The sequence below is a fragment of the Staurois parvus genome, unplaced genomic scaffold (genome assembly GCF_062004578.1).
Source record: "Staurois parvus isolate SC_StPar_1 unplaced genomic scaffold, SC_StPar_1.0 ptg000159l, whole genome shotgun sequence".
NCBI lineage: Eukaryota > Metazoa > Chordata > Amphibia > Anura > Ranidae > Staurois > Staurois parvus.
This window is the reverse complement of record NW_028317955.1, coordinates 1,164,306-1,188,236: the sequence shown is the minus strand read 5'-3', so window position 1 is coordinate 1,188,236 and position 23,931 is coordinate 1,164,306. Positions and strand designations below refer to the sequence as shown.

Genomic DNA, 23,931 nt, shown 5'->3' with positions numbered 1-23,931 from the left:
AGAGAGCTTTTTGAAGTAACAACTGAAAACAGTTCTTTGTAGATGACTGCACCTACAATGCCTTAGAGTAAAAGAAAAAAAACATATGTATGTGTATATTTCTATTGTCTATATTTCCTGACATTCTCTGACTTCACCACTTTGAGTCACTGACTTGGAGCAAGAATGCAGATGTCAGAAATGTTGTTCTGCATACTTGTTCTAGGTCTTTGCCTAAAAAGCCTATTAAAGTAATTAGATCATCATGGCATCTGGGAAGCTAGCATTTTCAGAGTGGTTGGGTGTACTTAGACAGAATAAAAAATGTGGATGGTTAGATTTCTCTGTTCAGTGGGAACATCTTTACACCTTCTCTTCACATGGTTGCACATTGACAAGAATAAAGGAAATAGAAAATCAGATATATCTTGAGTAAGTAAATAACAATTGCAGACTTTAGAGGCTTGATGTCTCTATGGCTGTCGTTTAACCCTGAGTCTTCTCAAAAGCTTCCTGTGTTTTGCGCAAAGTGGAACCAACCCAAAAAGTGAATGTGCTAGCTATGTTATAGAGAACATCTTGAAATATTAGTCATGCCTAAGTAGTACCCTAAAAACATATCTTTTAATTCAAATAGTTTTTATTGAAAGACAAAATTTTTTAACAGATCGAAGTTAAATGCGTCAGTGCGGTTCACATTGAATATAGCAAGGTATATAACGAACATTTTCCCCACCACTAGGCTAGGGACGGCATCGCTATAGGCTTTGCTTACTTGAGAGGTATACTTGGTGTCGCGTGAACCAGGGTTGAGCAATGAAAAACATATCTTTTGTCTCTTATTCCTCTTGGAAATAAGCAGCCCACTTCCTTGTATGTGAGTGTGCCTAGGCACTCCTGTACCTATAGCCTCATAGCTGAATATATGCAGTGTAAGATCCAAGGCACTGCTGCCTCTGATTGCTGTTTCATGAAATTTAAAGTGAGATGACGGGCATTACTGGTGACTGGTCATTTCCCTCTGCTTGCTTATTCTTGAGCACAGCTTCCTAAATTCAGTTCCACTTCAACCTGTGAATAGTAGCATTTAACAAAAGATTTTCCTGTTTCTTACAGTGGCCAACAAAGTAAAACAATCAGCTGATTTATAAGAGTGCATGATGGATTTTGAGAGCAGCCATGCTCTCTTATGGGGTCATTCTGATTTCCCAATGTTCTCTGGCTGCCTCCACTCATAGTTTTTAAAGGGCTTTAGAAAACGAGTGCCATCCCAGATCCTGACTACTCATGATTGGTTTGATCATTGAGGTCTTGTTTTGCAGAATTGTTCTTGTGTGAGTACGGGTCATGGGTGTGCTCATATACTCAGAGTTTATTACAAACAGCTGTCTCCTCCGGCACTAACTGTTTTGTTTTTTTTTCCTCCTCTTAAGGTTGTTGTTTTATCACTTTCTACACACGTAAAGCAGCGTTAGAAGCACAAAATGCTTTGCATAATATGAAGATTCTTCCTGGGGTGAGCATTTCAGCACTTAGTGGAAATTATTCAGACTGTTTATCTGTGAATGTACTGTGGAATTCTAGTATTTACCAGCCTACTTTAACTTCCTCTTCTATGTTTAGATGCATCATCCAATCCAGATGAAGCCAGCTGACAGCGAGAAGAATAATGGTATGTCACTTAGTTCTGAGGTTGTCTCAGGCGTTTTCTGACAATTGTGTTGTGTTTCTCACATTTTAAAGCAGTATTAAAGTCTGCCAAAAAAAAATGTTAAAACGTGTGCTCTGCAGTTTTATGCCATAATGTGCTAGTATGCACTACATACTAGCACATTATGACAGATTTACCTGTTAAACGGAGCCCTCCAAAGCTGCAGTGTCACTGTTCCTGATGTTCCTGGTGCTTCTAGCTTCACCCAGTCTTTTGTCAAAGTTCTGCCTTTGGCTGCTTGAATGGTCAGGCCATGATGATGCCACTCCAGCGAATGCACACAAAAGTCACATCACAACAGTACAGACTTGGTGCCATAAATGTGGTCCGTGTTGCACATGTGCAGCTCAGATCACATTATTGCTGACAGCCAGGGAGAGGCATTTATGACAGAAGCGACCATTAAGGTCTCTTCTGTTATAACAAAAAACTGCCTGTCAGCAGTTTTTCAAAAATGACTTTACTGCCTTTTTAAGGCCTCGTGAACGCTGGGCTTTTCTCCTGGAAGGATATTAATCTATTCTGCCCACTGAAATGAATGAACGCACAAGCTCTGAATATGCTTAACATTTAGGAACGTTTAGACTTGTTTACAGGTGTTTAGGTGCTTTAGTGCTTTTTTTTTTCTGCTCAAACGTACATGCAAGTAATGAATTTTATTTCCAATCTTTAAGCACTCTTCTAATACGCCTGTAAACGTCTGTGTGCATGGCCACGTAGGCTAACCTAGAGGGACATTTAGAGGCTGAAAAAAGTCAAACGCCTTTAAAAGTGGCGTTTATTTTATTTTTATTTTTTTACGCCCAGTGTGCATGAGTCCTAAGGTGGAGAAATGTGTCCTGTTCTTGCTGCTCTTCCTTCCTGAACAGTGCATGCGCTGCATTCTCCACAGGCTCATTACTCATGGTCTGTTGCCACTGTCACTTCTGCTGTCTCGTCATTTGACACCTTTTTGCTTATGACGGGGCCGCCTGTACAGAATTAAGCCATGAGCAGAAATAACCTGTTTTTAAAAATGGAGCAGTTATTGTAAAGGTAACTCTTTGACCTCCTAGAATTTTTTGCATGGTTGCATTTTTCTCTCCTCTTGCTTTGTGTTGCTTTGAGAGTGTAGCCTTAACTATTGCCCATAGTTGCATCAGCAAGCTACTCTTTCTTTTGCAAACTATAGATTTATCCATTATTTCTAATGTATGCATGCATTGTGAAGTGTTTAAGCTATGATTTGAAAGCACAAAGGCAGTGTACTAAGTTATGGCATTTATTACATTTTCCTCTTGGTGATGACAAGCTCTGGTCTCAGTAACTTCAGCATTTCTCAAATTTGTAGCTCCAAGCCAATAATCGGTTTCATTTGTAGCACCATCTAAAGGTGAATCTGAGATTGCAACTTGTCAAAATATCCAATATCATACAGGCTACTGTTCTCTTTTCAATCTATAGTTTGCAGATAATTGTAAGAAGTGGTGCCCCTTTTCAGTACATGGTATGACCATCTTCATTGGATTGACAGAATGACACTGCCTGCTCTTTAGACTTTTGTTGTGCAAGAAGCATGGCAGTGGAACAGGAAGTTGTAAAGCAAACTAAAAAAATTATATATATATATATATATATATATATATATATATATATATATATATATATATATATATAAACTGACCCCTGGATATCAGCAACCTGAAGGTTGCAAGGCTCACCTGCTTTTTTTAATTAGATGGACGTATAATTTAAGCGGATTACACTCATGTATATAATTTAGATTTTTTAATGGTTATTTAATGTTTAACTGTTAAGATCACATGCTGTCGCCTTGTATTTGTTTCAAAAGAATAGTATCTCTCTGCTGACTGCTACTGTTGCCTAATTGTTTGCAGCAAGCCTGCGTGCCTTCCCTGACTGTCTTTCTGGTACTTTTCCTGTAGCAGTTGAAGACAGAAAGTTATTTGTTGGAATGGTGTCCAAGAAGTGTAATGAGAATGATATCCGGGTTCTGTTCTCTCAGTTTGGGCAAATAGAAGAATGCAGAATTCTGCGGGGACCTGATGGGTTGAGCAGGGGTAAGTAGGATTACAGATTGAACATGCTTGTTTTGTTGCAGTGTTATAGCATGCTAAAGCATGGCTTTCTATGGACAAAGTTGTTTTAGTAGTTTCTCTTTTATTTCCTGTAGGTTGTGCATTTATCACATTTTCAACTAGATCTATGGCACAGACAGCAATCAAAGCCATGCACCAAGCACAAACCATGGAGGTGAGCAACACACAGCTCTTTCAGTTTTTGCTCAGTTTTCTCTGGCTATCCATTGTTTTAGTGGCCCTCCTAGGAACAGTTGTCTGGATCTGACTCTGAAGTTTTTTTTTTTTGTTTTTTTTAGGGGTGTTCCTCTCCGATTGTCGTCAAATTTGCAGACACACAGAAAGACAAAGAACAGAAGCGAATGGCACAACAGCTCCAGCAACAGATGCAGCAAATAAATGCAGCTTCTGTGTGGGGGAACCTTGCAGGACTGAACAGTCTGGCACCACAGTACTTAGCAGTAAGTAATGCTTGTGTTTTGTTTGGCTCTGCGGTGCCATTTACCTGGCAGATAATGTCTTTGGACCCCTGTTCTACATTTGAGCTGGACATCTAGAACCTCATCGTGAAGAAGAAGCCTGAAATTGATTTATTAAAACCCTTTTGGAGTGTGCTTGTCACAAACCTACGCTATAGCGGTTAACGTAATCAGTACACGGTCGTTAATGCAGTGTCAAATCACAAAGACTCTGTCCTTTTTTATTAATTTTTATAGAATGGCCTTCAGCTGGTTCTTTCTGTTTGACTGAAAACCACTAGCTCCAAGGCAGTCCCTTTGCTCACTGATGCTGAGCTGATTGAAACAAAAGCAATGCAACCGGATGGCCCCACTTTAGATCTCCCCATACAGTATTTCACCCTCTTTCTTTTGCTGCGTCTTTCTTTCTTTAATCATATCGTTCCAACTTAATTCATCAACAGCATGAGAAACTAATGAGCTGCACTCCAACTACAATTGCCTGTGAAAACTTAAAGTGATAATAAACAATTTTTACCTGCTCGGAAGGAAGTTCGGGTGAAGATGGAGGTGACAGCGTGCCGTTGGGAGGGCTTCGTTTTAAGGCAAGTCCTCCATAATGTGATAGTATGCAGTGCATACTAGCACATTATGAAATTGCTTTGCAGTAGGAACCCATTTTTTTTTCTTGTTGTTCCTAAGAGTTTACTACTGCTTTAAATGACACAAAGCCAAAGACAAGGCTTCTTCCTCTGACATTTTTCACTCTGCAATAGAGTTTTATTTTTCGTGTCAGTAATAACTTTTACATGCGACTGTGGCTGTTGTGCACCTCTTTTTTTCCCCTCATGTGATGGATGCTGAACCAGTGCTTCATTCAGTTAGCTTACTATTTTGAGTCAGACAATGGCCTCCATCAGGAAGGTATTTGGTTTGATAACTATTCCTGTAAAGCTGGCTATAGATGGCTTTTTTTTTTTTTTTTTTTTTTTTAAGTCAGATCAAAATAAAACTGAATGGATTACCCCATCCACACACACCAGGTGGATGGAGGAATCCTCCCTGCTGTGCTATTGTAGACTGACAGCGGGATTCCTTTGTCAGAGTACACTGATGCAGCCAGTCAGTTGTTAGATAGACTCCTCTCAAACGGGAATGGCCATAGATGAATCAAATTTCGTCCAGTCCCTGCTGAACCGACCAACTTTCGATCAGTCTGTGGCCAGCTTGTAAGATATGAAGCATGCCCCTAACAGAGCCCCAAAAACCTATGGGCTTTCTAAGTTGCACTGACATTTCATTAAGGTGATTTTCTTTAGTTAAATGGGAACCCAGCTAAATATTTAGGACATTTTTACAAGGAACACATTTACACACGACTTCTAAATGTAATTTTTAGAGCGTGACTTTGGCCATTTGTCATTTCTATGTGTTCAGTTCATTTGGGCAGGTGTCAATAAGACATAAGTGGTATTTTTCACTAAACAGTGCAAGGGCAGAACACACAAACTTAAAACCAGTCAGAATTCACTTGTCTTAAATTATTGCAGTGCATGGTGTTTTCTGATTGGTTGCCTTGAACACTACACTGAATACTTTGCTTGATGCTCTGTAATATTGAGTGGGCTCAAAGGGGTGATTTTTGAAAACCGGAGCAAAGATTAGGAAGAAATTTTGTTTCTGAATGTGTAAAACCCCTTTAGCCACCAGATTCAGAGTGGAAAAACCTTTGGCTTGTGGGAAGATTTACATCACTAGAGCCTCTCGAATCATCCATTTGTCTGGAATGTAAAAACACCTCTGAGGCCAGTTGACCTTTTTAGCACAGAAAGCTCTTCCTCAGAAGCTTGGATATTCTGGTGACTTCTGAATCAGAGCTTTATTGCCTGAAAAAGATTGCGGCGCTGCAAGAGCTTAAATTGACTGATGCACTGCCTCTTGCTATCCCTTCTAACACTATGTGTACATGGATAATTGTACGTTCTTCATTGTTCCTCACATATCACAGCTGTTTAGCAAACCCCAAGATAGAAGCTGCGAAAACTGACAAAAATCCACTTTACTATTTTAAAATTAATTGTAAACTGATGATTTTGATGATTGATGAATCTATGCTTTGCATTATTTGCTTTGCAAAATTATTTACGCCAATAGGGAAAGGAAAGATGTAGGAATGGAAAGTGAAGTAGGTAAATTTGAATTTCACAGTTGCTATCTAAACTGTTAGGTGGGATAGTAAGAGGATAAGAATGAATTACTTTAAAGCAAAACTATAGTCAACTTGAATCCAGCAATTGCGTCATTCCTGGAAGTCACCGCCAGCGTATGGCTTCCGGGTCTCGGATTGCTGGCTGCTATCGTTGGCCGAGTGACAATGACATCACTCCCGGGCATCTGCAGAAGTTCCGTCAGATTTGGCAGTCGAATTTGTGCAGTGAGCTGCATCTGCGCAGCTTTCTGTACAGGGGTGGACAGACAGGTAAGTAGTTTCATTTCAGAAGAGACAAAGCATGTCTCTTCCACATTACAAATCCTGCCTGTATGCCCATTTTTATTCCTAGCCTAAAGTTCCCCTTTTTTTTACATGGATGTCATCCATTCAGTCACGTTTTTTGCTAAGAAAAGACGGATTCAGCTTACATCAGTTTGTACACCCTTCAGTCTTCAGTTTAGCTCAGTATGTAGTTCAGTTTAATGCAGGGCATGACAAATCCCAGGTGCCATGGCGACTAGAAACTGTGTCCTGGCACCTGGGATTTTGTTAGCCCATTTCTAGCTGCCGACTGCGCTATAGCCGAATGAGAGCTACAGCATGGTCGGCTAGTTCTGTGAGGGCGTCTTATGAAAACGGATGATTTGCAGATGTTATGCTAGCTCACATTAAGCAGTTTGAAAAAGCCCATTTCTTTGTACCAGTTTTCATAAATCTGCTCTATAGAGTTGTCTTTTTTTCCCCCCTATGCACGTGGTGACTCAGTTTGCTGTGATGTAACAAAAATCTTTTTTTTTTTTTTTTGCGGTTTCCATTGTACTTTAACTCGCCCCTACCCCTTCCCATTCACAACTCTTGTTCTTGTACACCCTGTGGATATCTGTGGTGTGTAGACTTTATCCCCAGACCGGACTGAGCCCTCACTCTCCTTCTTGTTTTGTTTTGGTGTAATGTCTAGCTTTATTTGCAGCTCCTCCAACAGACAGCCTCGTCAAGCAACCTCAACTCCCTGAGTGGCCTCCATCCCATGGGAGGTGAGTACTCCACCGAGACAACATCAGGTGTGTGCTTTTTTATTTTAATATCTTTCACTATCCTTTTCCTCTCCTTTTATATGTTAAGGATTTCACCCCTTCATTTTGCCTTCCAATCAACATGTGCCGTCTCCTTTTCTTTCCAAAAAAAATAAAAAAATAAAACCAGTTTAGCATAATGGCTAATGCGCATGTGGCGTTCTCTTGCCTGTGTTGCGTGTTTCAGGACTCAGTGCCATGCAGATACAGAATTTGGCAGCTTTAGCAGCAGCTGCCAGCGTTGCACAGAACCCAGCCAGTGCGGGCTCAGCACTCACTACTTCCAGCAGTCCTCTCAGCGTCCTGACAAGTTCTGGTGAGCTACACGTGTTTTTTGTTGTCTTGTGCACCTGGGTGGACAGTCATTTAAAGTTACAATTTTGGACTTCCTGCAGGCTAAAATGAATGCTTGAAAGATTTGTAAATAAAGTAATTTCAAAAACTATATAAAATATTAAAACGTTGGAAGATTGTAGAATATAATATAAAAAATATTTACCATAGTGCATCTTGTCAATCATAAATAACATGGGATTAAAAAAAATTGTAATCCAAAAAAGGCAGCAAATTTGACAGTATAATTCTAATGAATTACGATAGTGGTTGAAACTAATTCTGATGATACAGACTCGGGGTAGGTTGGGGAATGTACTGATGACACTCATTACTGGGCGGATAATAGATAAAATGCTATAAAGCACGGGTATCAAACTGGCGGCCCTCCAGCTGTTGCCAAACTACAAGTCTCATGAGGCATTGCAAGATTGACCGTTACAAGCATGACTCCCAAAGGTAGAGGCATGATGGGATTTGTAGTTTTGCAACAGCTCGAGAGCCACCAGTTTGACATCCCTGCTAAAGAATCATCACACTGGATCATTATATTGACTACAGTGACAGTTTTACATAGGATAAATTAGGTGAAAAACTCTCCGAAGTTGTCTAAATATTGCACAACCATAAATGGTAAATAAATGTTTTACTACTGGTTGTAGCCATCAGCCCAAAGAGATAAAAATATTTTTTCGTGTTCATTGACAGACACAGCTCTTCTATTCTTGACCATTGGATTTTATAGCCCCACCTATAGGATTAGGACACTAGGCAGAAAAGAGCACAGCTGCCACTCCAGGTCATGTGCTCTCTGCGGGCCCTGAGGATGCGATCCCTGATTCCTCAGACAGACAGAATGGGGTTTATTTACTAAAGCTGGAGAGTCCAAAATCAGACACCCTTCTGCATAGAAACCAATCAGCTTCCAGGTTTCATTGCCAAAGCTTCATTGAACAAGCTGAGGTTAGAAGCTGATTGGTTTCTATGCAGAAGGGAGCCTGATTTTGGACTCTCCAGCTTTAGTAAATAAACCCCCATGAGTCCTCTGTCTCTCTTGCTGCATAAAAAGGCACTGATGGCCACACTGATTACCTTTGTGCGAGACACATTAAAAACTGAGGACCCCTCAGGGGTTGCAAATGAGGTGGCTGTCTTCTTTGGTACACAAAAACTGGCTAAGTCTGCTAAGGTTTTTTCTTACCCTGCATATTTTGATAAATTTATTTACAAAACACATATGAGGCATTTTTTTGGTACATTAGGCCTTTAAGGAGGCCCTTCTATGAAAAAAAAAAAATGATGGTCGTCTCCTCCTTTGGTGGACCCCCCCCCCCCCTCCCCACCACATCTCTGGGTTGAAGAAAGCAATCGTGATACCTGCAGAGGAGACATCCATCCTTTAGGGATACTGCAGACCCGCAAGGCAGAATCTGTTGCCCATACTATGTTTACCAATTGCTGGTTTGCCACCTTGGCCTGTATTGGCCATGTCCCTGGTGTTTCAGACTGAGTGGGCTAAGCTTTTACAATAGGCTCTGAATACAGGTTTGTCTGGGGTCTTGCGTACATAAGTGTGACACATCCTTGAATGCAGCCCTCGTTACTCTCCAAGCTCTCCTTGGTGGTGTTTCCGCAGGTTGTTTGGTTTATGTGTTGGTCCGCTGACTAGATGTCTAAAAAGGCCCCGGTGGATTTACCCCTCCAGTGTGAATGTCCCTTTGGCGGTACCTTGGATAACATCCAGAACATGATGGGTGGCAAGTGTACTTTCGTCCCACAGGCCAAGAGCTGCTTGAACAAAGGCCCCAAGCCCTTCAAGGTCATATTCACTGGTTCGCAGGCCCATGGTCCTTCCTTATCCCAGACAAATGGGTCCACAAACTGATTTAGTCCTTGTACAAAATAGAATTTCATTCTTGTCCAGCAGAGAAATTCTTTGTCCAATCTTCACCTCCCCCACCCCGCCTGTGGGCTCTGAATGGGACGGAGCAGGATTTGCCACCACCAGGGAGTGATTACCCAGGAGCGGTTTCAGGGGTTTTATTCCAATCTGTTTATGGTTACAAAAAAGGATGGAGTTCGCTCGATCCTGGACCTCAAGCGCCTAAACTGTTCTGTGCATGTGCAGAAGTTCAAGATGGAATCCATCCACTTGGTGGTTGCCTCCCTACATCATGTGGATTTTCTGGCCTCCATAGACATCCAAGGTGTGTACTTGCATGTCCCCATCTGTGCTGGGCATCAACACTTCTTGCACTTTGCTGTCGTGGATGCACATTATCAATTTGTGGTGCTTCCCTTCAGTCTCGCCCTCCACTCTTTGGGTTTTTACCAGAGAATGGGGAATTGGTTACCTGGATGAACTGCTGCTGCATGCAGCATTTACAGTGCATCCAGAAAGTATTCACAGCAGTTAACGTTTGCCTTATTCCAATTCGGATTAAATTCATTTTTTTCCTCAACATTCTACAAACAATACCCCATAATGATCACATGAAAGAAGTTTGTTTTGAAATCTTTGCAATTTATTAAAAATAAAAAACCACATGTACATAAGTAGTCGCAGCCTTTGCCATGACACTCAAAATTGTGCTCTGGTGCATCCTGTTCCCACTGATCATCCTTGAGATGTTTCCACAACTTGATTGGAGTCCACCTGTGGGAAATTCAGGTGATTGGACATAATTGGGAAAGGCATAAACCTGTATATATAAGGTCCCACAGTTAACCGTGCATATCAGAGCACACACCAAGCCATGAAGTCCAAGGAATTGTCCGTGGACCTCCGAGACAGGATTGTATCAAGGCACAGATCTGGGGAAGGGTACAGAAAAATTTCTGCAGCATTGAAGGTCCCAGTGAGTAAGTAGCCTCCATCATCCGTAAATGGAAAACGTTTGGGACCACCATGAATCTTCCTAGAGCAGGGCGCCCGAGGGAAAATGGCCTTAGCCAGAGAGGTAAGCAAGCACCCAATGGTCACTCTAAAAGAGCTCCAGCATTTCTCTGTGGAGAGAGGAGAACCTTCCAGAAGAACAACCATCTCTGCAGCACTCCACCAATCAGGACTGTATGGTAGAGTGGCCAGATGGAAGACACTCCTCAGTAAAAGACAAATGACAGCCTGCCTGGACACTCAGACCAAGGCACCTGAGGGACTCTCAGACCATGAGAAACAAAACTCTCTGGTCTGATGAAACAAAGATTGAACTCTTTGGCCTGAATGCCAAGCATCATGTCTGGAGGCACCGTGCAGCACCTGGCCAATACCATCCCTACAGTGAAGCATGGTGGTGGCAGCATCATGCTGTGGGGATGTTTTTCAGTGGCAGGAACTGGGAGACTAGTCAAGATTGAAGAAAAGATGAATGCAGCAATGTACAGAGACATCCTTCATGAAAACCTGTTCCAGAGCGCTCTGGACCTTAGACTGGGGTGGCGGTTCATCTTTCAACAGGACAATGAACCTAACCACACAGCCCACATAACAAAGGAGTGGCTACGGGCCAACTCTGTGAATGTCCTAGAGTGGCCCAGCCAGAGCCCAGACTTGAACCCGATTAAGAGATCTGAAAATGGCTGTGCACCGACGCTCCCCATCCAACCAGATGGATCTTAAGAGGTACTGTAAAGAAGAATGGGAGAAATTGCCCAAAAATAGGCATGCCAAGCTTGTACCATCATACTCAGTACGACTTGAGGCTGTAATTGGTGTTAAAGGGGCTTCAACAAAGTATTGAGCAATGGCTGTGAATACTTATGTATGTGTTTTTTTTTTTTTTTTTTTTTTAATAAATTGCAAAGATTTCAAAGCAAACTTCTTTCACGTTGTCATTATGGCGTATTGTTTGTAGAAAGGTGAGGAAAAAAAATTAATTTAATCCATTTTGTAAAAAGGCTGTAACATAAAATGTGGCAAAAGTTAAGCACTGTGAATACTTTCTGGATGCACTGTAATTCTGCACAAACTGACAACGTAGAGATTACATTGCACACGCTGCAGTACTTTGGATGTGTGTGCTACACTGTCCAAATGCATGAGATAAAGTACTGTTTAGGGTGTAATAGGAGGCCTTTTATTCATGTTCTACGGCGTGCTTTGTATATACGCACTAATGAAAATGTATGCACTTTCTGTTATCAGCTACTGTGGGGCCTACGTTCTTACCCTTGTAGCCCTGGGGTATGTTTTGTCTCTCACACAATAGATAATATATGTGCACATCTTATTATCAGCCACTGGAGCCTCAAGACCTCTGGCTTTGTAGCCTTAGTTATCACTGTGCATCATGTGTTTATAAAAACCGGATATGACGTAATCAGAAAACCGGAAATGACACAATGTCCTAATCTGGGCTGGAAAGCAGTACACAGCCGCACTTCTGGCATAGTGGTGCTGGCGTGTGCTCCAACAGAGACAGACACCATAATAAAAGCAGCATATTTCAGCAGTCCAACAAAAAGGGTGAGCTGTAAAGATACTAGCCTCGTATTTACAATGCACAAAACTCCAAACATTATGGATCAAAGTCGAAAGGAGCTTGTGAATGAATGTAACATTGAAAGCCAAAAGGATATAGTGAGTGAATGACGTATACAATTGCTTGCACTATAACCCCCTGATTTTGTGATTGATCTATGTATTTAGACTTTGTGGTACATATAACATATGTTGCGTTAAATATCTGAAACTTTAAAAGTCAATGCATGATCTATGTTGGTTCATATTAGCAGTGCTTACTATATTAATGGATAAAAAATATTGAAGGGGTTAACTCCCGCCCAGGGGGCGTCCAAGAGGCACCTCCATCTGATAATAGCCATGTAATTTTAGTATTTAAGTGTGAATGTAGGACATGGTTATGTTGGCTCTGAGGAAGAGGCAAGTTCTCGAAATGTGTTGCTTTCCATTCATCCCACTATGTGATTTATCCTGGACTAGAAGTTGCTGTTTTATCATGACAAGCTTTGATGAATCTGTAAGTTTGTGAGTGTATTTACTTACCACTTTTTTTATCACTAAAAGACATATTTTGAGGTTAATGCACTAGGCCAGTGCACCCTCTGTTTTGTTTTACGATTTTATTACTTCAGATGGGTCCCGAATCTCAAGAAGTCTGCCTTGTCATCGACCAGTAGGCTGGAGTATCTGGGTCTGACCTTCGAATCGGCGCATGACTAGGTATTCCTTCTAATGGACAAGGTTCATAAACCTAGGGCTGTGGTTCAGCTGCTCCTGTCCTGCAGATGGTCTTCCATGCAGGTCCTAGGTTTTATGGTGTCCACTTTCAAGGCAGTCCCATATGCGCACTTCCATATGAGGGTTCTGCAGTGGAAAATCCAGATGATGGCTCAGATTTTGGCCTTTCTCCAACAAGGTGTTGAGCAAAAGTTGGCCTATCATCTTTCAATGACCCATGGCTGCTGTGGGACCTTAACCTAATTCTTTCCTTTTGAGATTATTCAGGATATTCCCCTACTTGTCTATCTCAGAAGATCGCCTTCACTTCTGCGCAGTGGGTGTCTGAGCTGGCAGCCTTATCCTGCAGGTCTCCCTATTTGGTCTTACACAGGGACAAGGTGGTTCTGTGTCTGTGTCCCTCCTTCTTTCCGAAGGTGGTGTTGGATCTCCACCTGTATGAGGACATTGTCCTGCCTTCTGCTGTGCCTTTGACCTGCACAGCCTAAGGAGGTTGTGCTGCACTCCTTGGATGTGGTTCGGATATACTTGTCTGCTGCAGTCTCCCTCTGGAGGTTGAATTCTCTTTTTTGTGCTCAAGGATGGCCTAAGAAAAGGCCTGGCGGCCTACTTTGCTACTATTTCCCGATGGATTCGGCAGGCGATTATTCAGGCATGTGCCATTTAGGAGTTGGGTTCCTCCCTTCCCTGTTACAGCACACTCCCCCTGGGTGATTAGTCCACCTGGGCATTCCAACATCAGGTGTCTGTCTTAGGTCTGCACGGTGGCTACCTGGTCATCTGTACATACCTTTATTAAATTCTACATAGTTGATGTGTTTGGATGGTGATTTTGACCCAGGCTGCTGTTTAAGGCTTCTTGTTCTCCTTTCCCCCTTTGGGGCTTAGGTGGGGGGGTTGTCTTGGTGGTTGGCATGTTTGCCTGGTTGCTCCAGGTATTTTCTTTTTGCCCTTCCCCTCGTTGAGGCATTTCTTTGAGACGTCCCTGTGATCAAGAATAGAAGAGCTGTATCTGTCAATGAACGTAAGAGACAAAGGGATTTGTTAATCACTGTAAAACCCTTTTCTATTTTTACTTTTCTTTGTGACTAATTTGTTTGCCGATGGCGGAGAGGGTGTTTTATTCCAGCTAGGACCGCCCATAGGTGGGGCTGTGTTCTGCCTAGTGTCCTACTCCTGTAGGTGGGGCTATAAAACGCTATGGTCAAGGCTAAAAGAGCTGTCTGTCAATGAACTTGAAGAAGGGGGTTTCATGGTAACCAAAAAAACCTGTTGTGTAGCTAGGTGAAAAATTCTCTTTTTATTTGAAACCATACAAATGTATCAGATGAATCGTTTTTCTGTATTAATATGCAGCTTAACATGCAGTGTCAATGGGGTGAAGTGGTAGAGGGCTTGATAGTATTCTTAGAATGGAACTTTCTTTGCATCTACTTGGTCTGATCCTTTGACGAGGGTTTCAGTTATTTGATATTATATAAAGTGTAAAAAAACTGTGTGGAGTCCATTGCGATATAGCTGAAGGACAAAAGAAAGTGTAATTAGGGTCTATCAATTAGTTGAATCTAATCTTTGAATGGAATATTACTAAGCCCGGGTTCACATATATGCGGTCGGTACATTGCATGTTATTCGCACAGAAACTGCACCACATTCCTGTACAAATCACATGCGATCACATGCTCCAATCGCACCACACCAAAAAGGTGCAGGACCCTTTTTTTGGTTCGCACTAGAATCAGATCGCATGGATATTCACACCTCTGCGATCCGATTCTGCACATCGCACTGCGTTTTGCAGACCGATTTCGAGGTGTTAACTTAACATACACACCCGCAGCGGTTCGTATGAACGAGGTGCGATTGTGATGCGGTGCGGAATTCGACACAGAAAACGCTGTGAATTCTGCACCGCATCAGCGTGAACCCGGGCTTAAGGTATAGTTAGAAAAGTCTTTCAAGTTCAGCTGGTCTTAGTATTTCCCCACCAGATGCAAAGTTTTGGTTGCAAAGAAAATAATCAGTTAATGTCCAAAGGATGGATGTTCAGCAACATATTTTCTTTTGTGTATAGATTGTTACTGTATAAAGTAACTACTGCCCTTCTCAACCAAAAGGTTTTTATTCCCGCATGGGGGATGGATTTTTAAAAAGGAAAGTGGGCAAAGGGCTGCCAGTGGTGTTCAGGCTGATTTTGGCTTTCATTCATAAGTGGCCCTGAATATAAATAACTGGAATATCATAGCCGTGAGCGACAGGAAGTGTTATTTCCTTTAGTTCCAACAAAGCTGGCCTATGGTCTTTTTCACTTTGCCTCTGGTTTTCCTTATGGGATTAAATCTTTTTATAAAATAGTACGAAAAACAAATGCTAAAGGAAGTGCTTACCTACCCATGAAACTCCTCTTGGCTTCCTAGGTTAACCTTAAAACATTTGTTTAGTGGTTCAGCTTCTCACTGAGTGTTCTATGGTGGCACAGCATACAAAAAATAACACTTTCCAGAGCCTTCTGTTATGCCGATTCTGTGTTACTGGATTTCCCCTTGCTTGCTTTTTGGTCTGCTAAGGTGCTTCATTAGATGGTATTGCCCACCTTAGGTGCACTCACATCCCATCAGCAAGTGACAACTTAATATAAAGACACTAAAAAGGGTGAACCTCCTGCGCTGGGGCCCTATCTCACAAGCCGCTGGGGCCCTATCTCACAAGCCGCTGACACAAAACCTCCTACCAAAATGAGTGAATAACAATAAATGATATAAAGTGCAGCGCTAAACCTACAATCCCATATATAATAACGGACATATGAAAGTGCTAAAAATATGTGCAAAATATATAACTGCAATAATAAACCCAAAATATTCAAAATATAATAAATATATAAATATATACTAAAAAAATGTAAATAAATATTAAGGTGCAACAGGTGTAGGGAATACACGTGTTGCACCTTAATATTTATTTACACTTTTTTAGTATATATTTATAATATATTGAATATTTTGGGTTTATTATTGGATTGTATATTGCACAGTTATATATTTTGCACATATTTTTAGCGCTTTCATATGTCCGTTATTATATATGGGATTGTAGGTTTAGCGCTGCACTTAATATAAAGACAGACTTCAGGTTGTCAAAGCCCTACTGAATGTTCGGTTTAAATCTATTAAGTGCATTCAGAATGCAATAAAACTCAAGGTTTGCAAAGTCTTACGGATCATTTTCTTTACAAAGCAATCACAGCCGGAGTAGAAAAGCAAGCGCCTTGCCAGCCTGTTTTAGAGAAGGACCTTGCTACTTGTGTGCTAGGACTTGTAATCAGCAGTGAGCATGAGCTTTACTGGTTACAGAACTATAGGTCAGACTCCGCATGGGGTGCCGCAGTCATCTGGCAGGTTAGCCTATTCCTCCACATGAAGAGCAAGCGTACTACTTTACGGCTACAAGCTTTTCTCTTCTGGCTGTGACTGCTTTCTCTAAATCATGAGAACTGACAAAAACTTTGCACACCTTTTGGTTTTAATGCACTAGGAAGGTAATTGGTTCATTTAAAATGAAAGTTCAATTGGGATTTAATACTTTATTCCTTGAAAGAAATTTATGAACATAGTTTTTAATGTGTTTCCTTGAAGGTGGTTACAAGAGACCTGCTCCAAGGGTTGAGTTTTCCTTTTAATGGAAGCTCCACATTGAAGGAGAGGTTTGCCAGAACCCTCAACATAGAGCACCCTATAAAAGATGAAGCTTAAAACATTCCAGCAGGCAGTGTGGTAAATCTTTTTGGGCCGAAAGAGCTCCAGCTACCTGAAACATCTGGGTATGTCAGATGTTGTATTCTGATGGGTGCTGTGGATCTTCCTGCTAAAGCCCTTAGGTAACTACAAAACACAGTGGTAATGTAGGGGCTGGTGGGAGGCACCACATCACCCTAGAAAGAAAGCAATAAACATAAAGCTAACATTTAATTTAGCAAAACTTACAGCGTACCAGTTCTTAGAAGTGATGGCTGCAATAGTTTTATTTTTTTCAGGCTCTCTTTGAATGTTCACCTGGTGAAAGAATATGCAGATGTAGCAGTTAGAGGGTTGAGACAAACCATTTAACGCTGACAGGAGTGCATACAATGGTTTTCTCTGATGTATATATAAACCTTTATTTCAAAAGGGACAAAACTGTTTCTTTAACAGCTTAAAAAGTGTTAGCTGGAGTTTGGCTTCAATTTGTTTACTGTATCCTAATCTGCTAGTCCATCTAACACTACCCTTCCCCCAGACTGAAAGTGTTGCTGTCCAAAGGCACCTCTGTTGTTTCTTCATCCAGAGTGGGGGAACTCTTAATACAGGGAGTGTGTTAGTGACCAGATCACAAGGTGAAAACAGGAGAAAAAAAAGAAACTAATGCAGCCACCACACCTAATGACTGGTAAGGTGCAAATTCAGGGGCGGACTGACCATTTGGAAACTAGGGCACGGCGTCAGTAGGGGGCCCCATGAGATGCCCCTGGTACCTTTTTCATAGGCTTTTTTTGAGGTTGGGCAAGGACACAGGGGCCCCATGATCCCCTATTGCCCGGGGGCCCCATGAGTTGTCAGTCCGCCCCTGGGTGCAGTGTAATACATTTTCGGTTTTGGGTGTAATACAACTTGAAGTAGCTTCTTTTACTACGTATTGAATTTAAATTTTTCATGAATAGTGACAATGTAGTATTTCTTTTTTTAATCCAGTCCTATTATAAAAACCGCCATTTTCATCTGGATGTGCATTCATTAAAAACAGAACTTTTAATGAATACACACTACAAATATGCACATCAGTACGCAAATGGCCAGAGGAAAGTACTATGAGCATTTCAGGCACTATTGTGTTGTACAGTGCTTTAATTGTAACACTGGGAGCTTGCTTGCAGAAGAGATGACCTCAGTACACTGCCACTCATTTACTGTGTCTAATTAGCAGGCTAAGCGGGAGAAGGGGTGCAAGTTGTATTGCTCATCTCTAATATACAAAGGTGAAGACCCTTCTCTCATTGTGGTTTGGCAGGGGTGTAATGAACCACATAGATGACTGAGCACCATTGCAGATCACCTGGAGATCACCTTTTACTGTTCTTTTCCAAACTGCAAGGAAATGAAGCACATTTTGTTTTCTGTGGTTTTTGTTTAGGAAAATCACATTATTTTAGCTGTCATGGTCAAACATTATAACTTGGTAATAATCCCATGCTTTTTTATGTTGGTATTATTTGGTATCCTTTGAAAATTGTATTTTCTTGAGTACTGCTCATGATGTTTTTTTTCTTTATCCCCCTCCCCCAACTCATCCACTCAGGGTCATCCCCCAGTTCAAATAGCTCGTCAGTGAACACCATGGCTTCTCTTGGAGCCTTACAGACTCTGGCAGGTGCAACTGCTGGCCTAAATGTTGGTTCTTTAGCAGGTAAGTTTGTAAACTTTTACATGTTAGTCAAAACATTCTGCTATCCTGCTGTCACAGTCAGACACATAGGTTCATTTACAGTATGTTCACTTTCAAAGTGTGCAAGAAGAGATCCTGTTTTTCTTGTTTTTTGTTGTTGTTTTTTTTTGGGGGTTTTTTGAGGGGGGGATATTCTTTGCAAAGTTACTTTTTTTTGTTTTTGAACTTGTTCAACTGATTCACACTAAGGCTACGTTCACACTAGCTTTGTCAACAGGCGTCAGGGAAGTGTTTTTAACGCTTCTCAAACGCCTATGAACATTCTGCATATGGCAGCGCACAGTGCAGTTCACACTGAAGCCTTAGCGCCGCGGCAAAACTGACGCCTCGTGTCCAGTCAGGAGGAGTTGAAGCCTCTCTTTCAAGTCTATTGTGCCGCTCCTCAACGCCTGGCAGGCGTTTGTGGGGCGGTTTTGAGGCAGTTGCGGAGCGTTAATACCATTTAACTTCATTATAGGCATTTGTGGTGCGGTTTTAACGCTTTGCAAATGCCTCGAAATCGCTCATAGGGCATTTGGGGAGCATTAAAAACTCTTCCCAAACGCCTGTCTATCACCTGTCAAACGCTATAGGGGCGTTTGGGAAGAGTTAGAAATAAAGTCAAGTGTGAACGAGCCCTAAGATGAGTGAAAGGTAGTGCTCATGCTCTACTTTAGCAAATGAGGATCTTTGAGTTTTGGAAGCATGCCAGGATTACAAGTAAGAGAGCCCAGCACTCCAAGCATGCCTGTTAGTAGGTAGTAACACTGTCCTTTCCTGTATAGAAAGGAGGGCTTCCCTCCTCTGAGCGCTTCCACTGCTTGCGGAAACTGGTCAATCTTGCTGTCTCATAGCAAAGCTATTCTTAGGATCAAAAACTGTATCCTTGTTAATGCCTGCCACTTGCTGGCTGTAACTGGCAAATATGACACATTCTAATGGCATATTCATGTTTGTTTTAGTACTGTACATAATACATATAGACAATATATGAAGTGCTGGGAAATGTTACTATGCACAACAGGCTTCCTTGAGGAATTGGACATTTTATTTATAGCTGAACTACAGGCAAACAACTCAATATACAGATAAAATAACTTATTCTCGGCCTACCTTACCTGCCTATAGATTTGTATTTCTGTCCACACATTCCTGAGATTTATATAACTGCCACACAGCACAACCCTGTCTAGCAGGGCAGGAGATCTGATCTTCTCTACTGTGCTCAAGAAATACAGGTCTTGTCCCTCCCCCATTGAACAGTGAAGGAGAAGCAGATAGTATCTGTCACCCTGCTCGCTCCTATCAGCATGTTCCTTGTTTACTGCGGCACAACTGAGTTGTCCCCCTGTGGCGCTTCCCCCTTTCCTTTCTAAGCTCTACTGTACAGGGACTGCAAGAAGCTGATACCAGGTCAAGTTCAGGTACTTACACTCCTTATATTTAAAAATGAATTAGTGATGTATTAACCACTTGCCATCCTGATGATTTACCCCCCTTAATGATCAGGACTTTTTTTTTTGCTATTCGGCGCTGCACCATTTCAACTGGTAATTGAGTGGTCATGCAATGCTGTACCCAAACAAAGTTTACATACTTTTTTCACACAAACAGAGCTTTCTTTCGGTGGTATCTGATCACCTGTGCACTTTTTCTTTTTTTGCGCTATAAACAACAAAAGTCCGAAAATTTGGAAAAAAACTATTTTTTACTTTCGGCTATAGTAAACTCAAAGTTGGTCATAAATTTAGGCCAAAATGTATTCTGCTACATGTTTTTGGTACAAAAAAATCCCAATAAGTGTATATTGATTGCTTTGTGTGAAAGTTATAGCATCTACAAACTATGGGATAGATACTGCAGTTTACGACATTTTTTGCTATACAGCGCTGCACTAGTTTAACTTACAATTGCGCAATGCAATACTATACATAAATTAAATTTGTCCTTTCTTTCACACAAATAGAGCCTTCTTTCAGTGGTATTTGATCACCTGTGCACCCTCCCCGCACCCCACTGCCCGCAGAAGCGCGAATCACGTATAGGGGCCGCTCTGCAGCAGTAAATGTACTGTGGGCGGTCCTTATGCAGTTAATGAATAGAGAGCTGCATTCATTTGTGTCATTTGTATAATTGTCATTTACCTAAGCTTTTGTTATTTGTAATATATCCTTTTTTCCTCTAGGGATGGCAGCATTAAATGGTGGACTCGGAGGCAGTGGTCTCTCCAATGGCACTGGTAGCACTATGGAAGCTCTAAGTCAAGCCTACTCTGGAATCCAGCAATACGCAGCAGCGGCATTGCCTTCACTCTACAATCAGAGCCTATTGACACAGCAAGGCTTGAGTGCTGCAGGTAGTCAGAAGGAAGGTGCGTTTGTAGCATTGTTCTGCTTGAACTTTTTGGACAGTCTGAAATGGACTTGAAAGCCTTTGAATATATGAGCTTATATTGGGAAACGATTTGTCAAACGTGGCAGTTCACTTGGAGAGTTGCACAACCTCTTCACTGTCAAATAGGCTGGTCTCGGAATGCATTGTTTTTTGATGCAGGTTTTCCTATTCAGATTGTCTTAAAAGAAAAAAAGCAAAAAAATGGGTATATTTGGGCACCGCAATTTCCAGACAATTTTTTTTGGCAGCACCGTTTTGGCAAGGTACGAAAAGAGCCGACGTGTTAAACAGGTCCACATTGAATTCTCTCAAAGAATCAAAGCGTTCTCTGTTTGAACAGAGTGGAGATCAATGGCACGTCTACCCAATATGCACATTTCTTGTTTCCACATAAATGTCCTGTTGATGAAGAAGAATATGCATGACAGTCTTGGAGCTTTTACTTCCCAAACAAGTAAGGAAGGGGCAGTGCCAAACAGGACGTTAGAGCAGTGTTTCTCAACCTTTTTTCAGTCAAGGCACGCTTTAAAATTATGGACAGTCCTGAGGCACCCTTTAAAATTATGGACAGTCTTGAGGCACCCTATTCTAAAATGGGGTGGCTCAAGACTGTCCATGATTTTAAAAGGGCACCCCATTCGAAAATGTGAAAAACTATTCTAATAGTTTTATATAACGCAGCAACATCCACACATGTAGGACACCCAACATTAGAGGTGATTTATTCTTCCAAAGCAAATATACTTTTGCACACTGGTACTGACCTAGTATTCCAGTGTTTCTCTTCTCCCTCAGTTTTTCTCCATCACTGTTGCTAATGTGACCCCAGCACTGATGGAGAGGGGCAGGGGAGGGTCAAACTAGGATGCTGTGCAGGCGCCTGACATCCTCCTTATAAACTGATGTCATTGGTTGTCAGGATGCTGACGGCTAGAAGGGCGTAATGGTGCACAATGAAAACCTGTGACTTTGTGTAACTAAAAGGCAGGATTGTTCCACCCGCTGGCTTGTATACAAGTTTTGGGCAATTTTTAAGACATTTTGCCAAGGCACCCCTGAGGAAACCTCAAGGTATCCCAGGGTGCCTGGGCACCCTGGTTGAGAAAGGCTGCTTTAGAGAAACGCAATATCTACTGTACGAAGGTTAGGAAATATTTATGTTGATCAATATAACAGCAGGTACCCTTTAAGCTTGCCCCACCTTATCATTGACTAGCTCTTTTGTTTTTGGATTTTTGATAAACTGTATTTTACTTTTTACTCTTTATTTAGGTCCAGAGGGTGCAAACCTATTCATATACCATCTGCCCCAAGAGTTTGGTGACCAAGACATCCTGCAGATGTTCATGCCATTTGGAAATGTCGTGTCCGCCAAAGTTTTTATTGATAAACAAACTAACCTTAGCAAATGTTTCGGTAAGTTTTCAGCAGTCATGGAGTGCTAGAACCATTCGCCTTTCATTGTAGCCCTTTTTTCACGTTAAAAGCTCTGCAACCTTGTAGTGCATCTATAGCCAAAAGTTGACATTTTAGATTAAGTAAGGGACAGGTAAGAACCCCTGTCAGGTTTTTCATGCTGCCATCCCCACTGGGCAAGTGGGGGGCGGTGACCCTTTCTATTACTCATTACAGCCATTGTAACCAGGGCTAAACATGATATATTCAAAATTATTATATTTTTGCCTCTACAGCAGGTGATAGGAAGCCTTCCAGTACAGACATCTGTCCCAGTAACAGAATTGCTTAGGATGCCATTTTGTAGAGCTTTCCGTTCACTCCCTCTTCTGTCTCCGGAACTGAAATTGAGGGAAAATCTCCCACAAGGACAAATGCTTCTATCGGTTTTACCCCTTCCCTGCTGTACCCAAAACTACATGAACTTACAGGTGGTTATACCGGGATAATGCCTGCAGCTGTAGGCACCGACCTGGTATTGTTTTCTAGAGCCAGCAGTTGACTTTCTTTTAAAAGCAATCCTAGCAGCTTATTAGGATTTTACAATCCTAATTAGATTGTTAAAAAAATAAAAAGTGCCCCCATCCTCCTGTGCTTGCGCACAAAGGCGAATGCACGCAACGGTCCTGCACTCATGCAAACAACGATTATCCCACACGTGAGGCATCACGACGAATATCAGACGAGGGTAGTATTTCTATTACCAAACCATAACTGAACTGAATGGCGTAGATCCTGGGTGTGTTTTGGAATTCGACTTGCATTTCATATAGGAAAACAAGCATTCCCAGATTACCAATAAAAGGAAGTGGAACAAACTGGTGTGCTACAACAATGGAACAGAACTACTGAATTTGCAGTATGTGTTCTTTGCATGCAGAGTAGGGTTTATTATTCAGTTTTAAGTACTTGCCCTCCAGAGGATTTACCCCCCTTCCTGACCATGCCATTTTTTGTGACACAGCGCTGCATTACTTTAACTGGCAATTGCATGGTTATGCAACGCTGCACCCAAATTAAATTTACGTCTTTTTTTTTTTTCTTCCCACAAACAGTGCTTTCTTGGTATTTGATCGCCTCTGCGTTTATTTTTTGCTCTATGAACAAAGACTGACAATTTTGAAAAAAAAACTATATTTTTGACTTTTGTCCAGAAAAAAATTTAAAAAATCAAATTTCGTCATAAATTTAGGCCAAAATGTATTCTGCTACTTGTCTTTGCTGAAAAAAAAAATTCCAATATGTGTAAATGAATTGGTTTACATAAATGTTATAGCGTTTACAAATGGCGGTATATATACTGGATTTTTTCTTTTTTTTTACTAGTAATGTTGGCGATCAGCGTTTTTATAGCATTCTGACACTGGGGGGAACTGACTTGGTGATACCGACATCCCCAGTGACACCAATATAGTGATCAATTCTAATAAAAAGCACTGACACTGTACTAATGGCACTGGGCAGGAAGGGGTTAACATCTGGGACAATCAAAGGGTTAACTGTACTTGTGTGCTGTTTTGCTGTGTGTGCGCTGTACACGGTAAGCACACTACTTTGTATGGCTCTGCTATGCAGAGCCAT

The 23,931-nt window shown here is 41.5% G+C and overlaps 1 protein-coding gene across 13 annotated transcripts in view; it reads left to right on the top strand.

The window, feature by feature from the left end:
• CELF1 (CUGBP Elav-like family member 1) overlaps positions 1-23,931 on the top strand; it is a 69,740-nt gene that overhangs the window by 36,621 nt on the left and 9,188 nt on the right. For 5 of the 13 annotated variants that reach the window (XM_089675807.1, XM_089675806.1, XM_089675817.1 and 2 more), the window contains 10 exons: positions 1,413-1,495; positions 1,603-1,651; positions 3,568-3,750; positions 3,864-3,943; positions 4,068-4,229; positions 7,397-7,499; positions 7,699-7,827; positions 18,376-18,483; positions 20,687-20,872; positions 22,168-22,311. In XM_089675807.1, coding sequence (XP_089531933.1) covers positions 1,413-1,495; positions 1,603-1,651; positions 3,568-3,750; positions 3,864-3,943; positions 4,068-4,229; positions 7,397-7,499; positions 7,699-7,827; positions 18,376-18,483; positions 20,687-20,872; positions 22,168-22,311 — 1,227 coding nt within the window. The remainder of the gene's footprint in view (positions 1-1,412; positions 1,496-1,602; positions 1,652-3,567; positions 3,751-3,863; positions 3,944-4,067; positions 4,230-7,396; positions 7,500-7,698; positions 7,828-18,375; positions 18,484-20,686; positions 20,873-22,167; positions 22,312-23,931) is intronic. The other 8 variants (XM_089675809.1, XM_089675810.1, XM_089675808.1 and 5 more) reach the window with 8 other exon arrangements.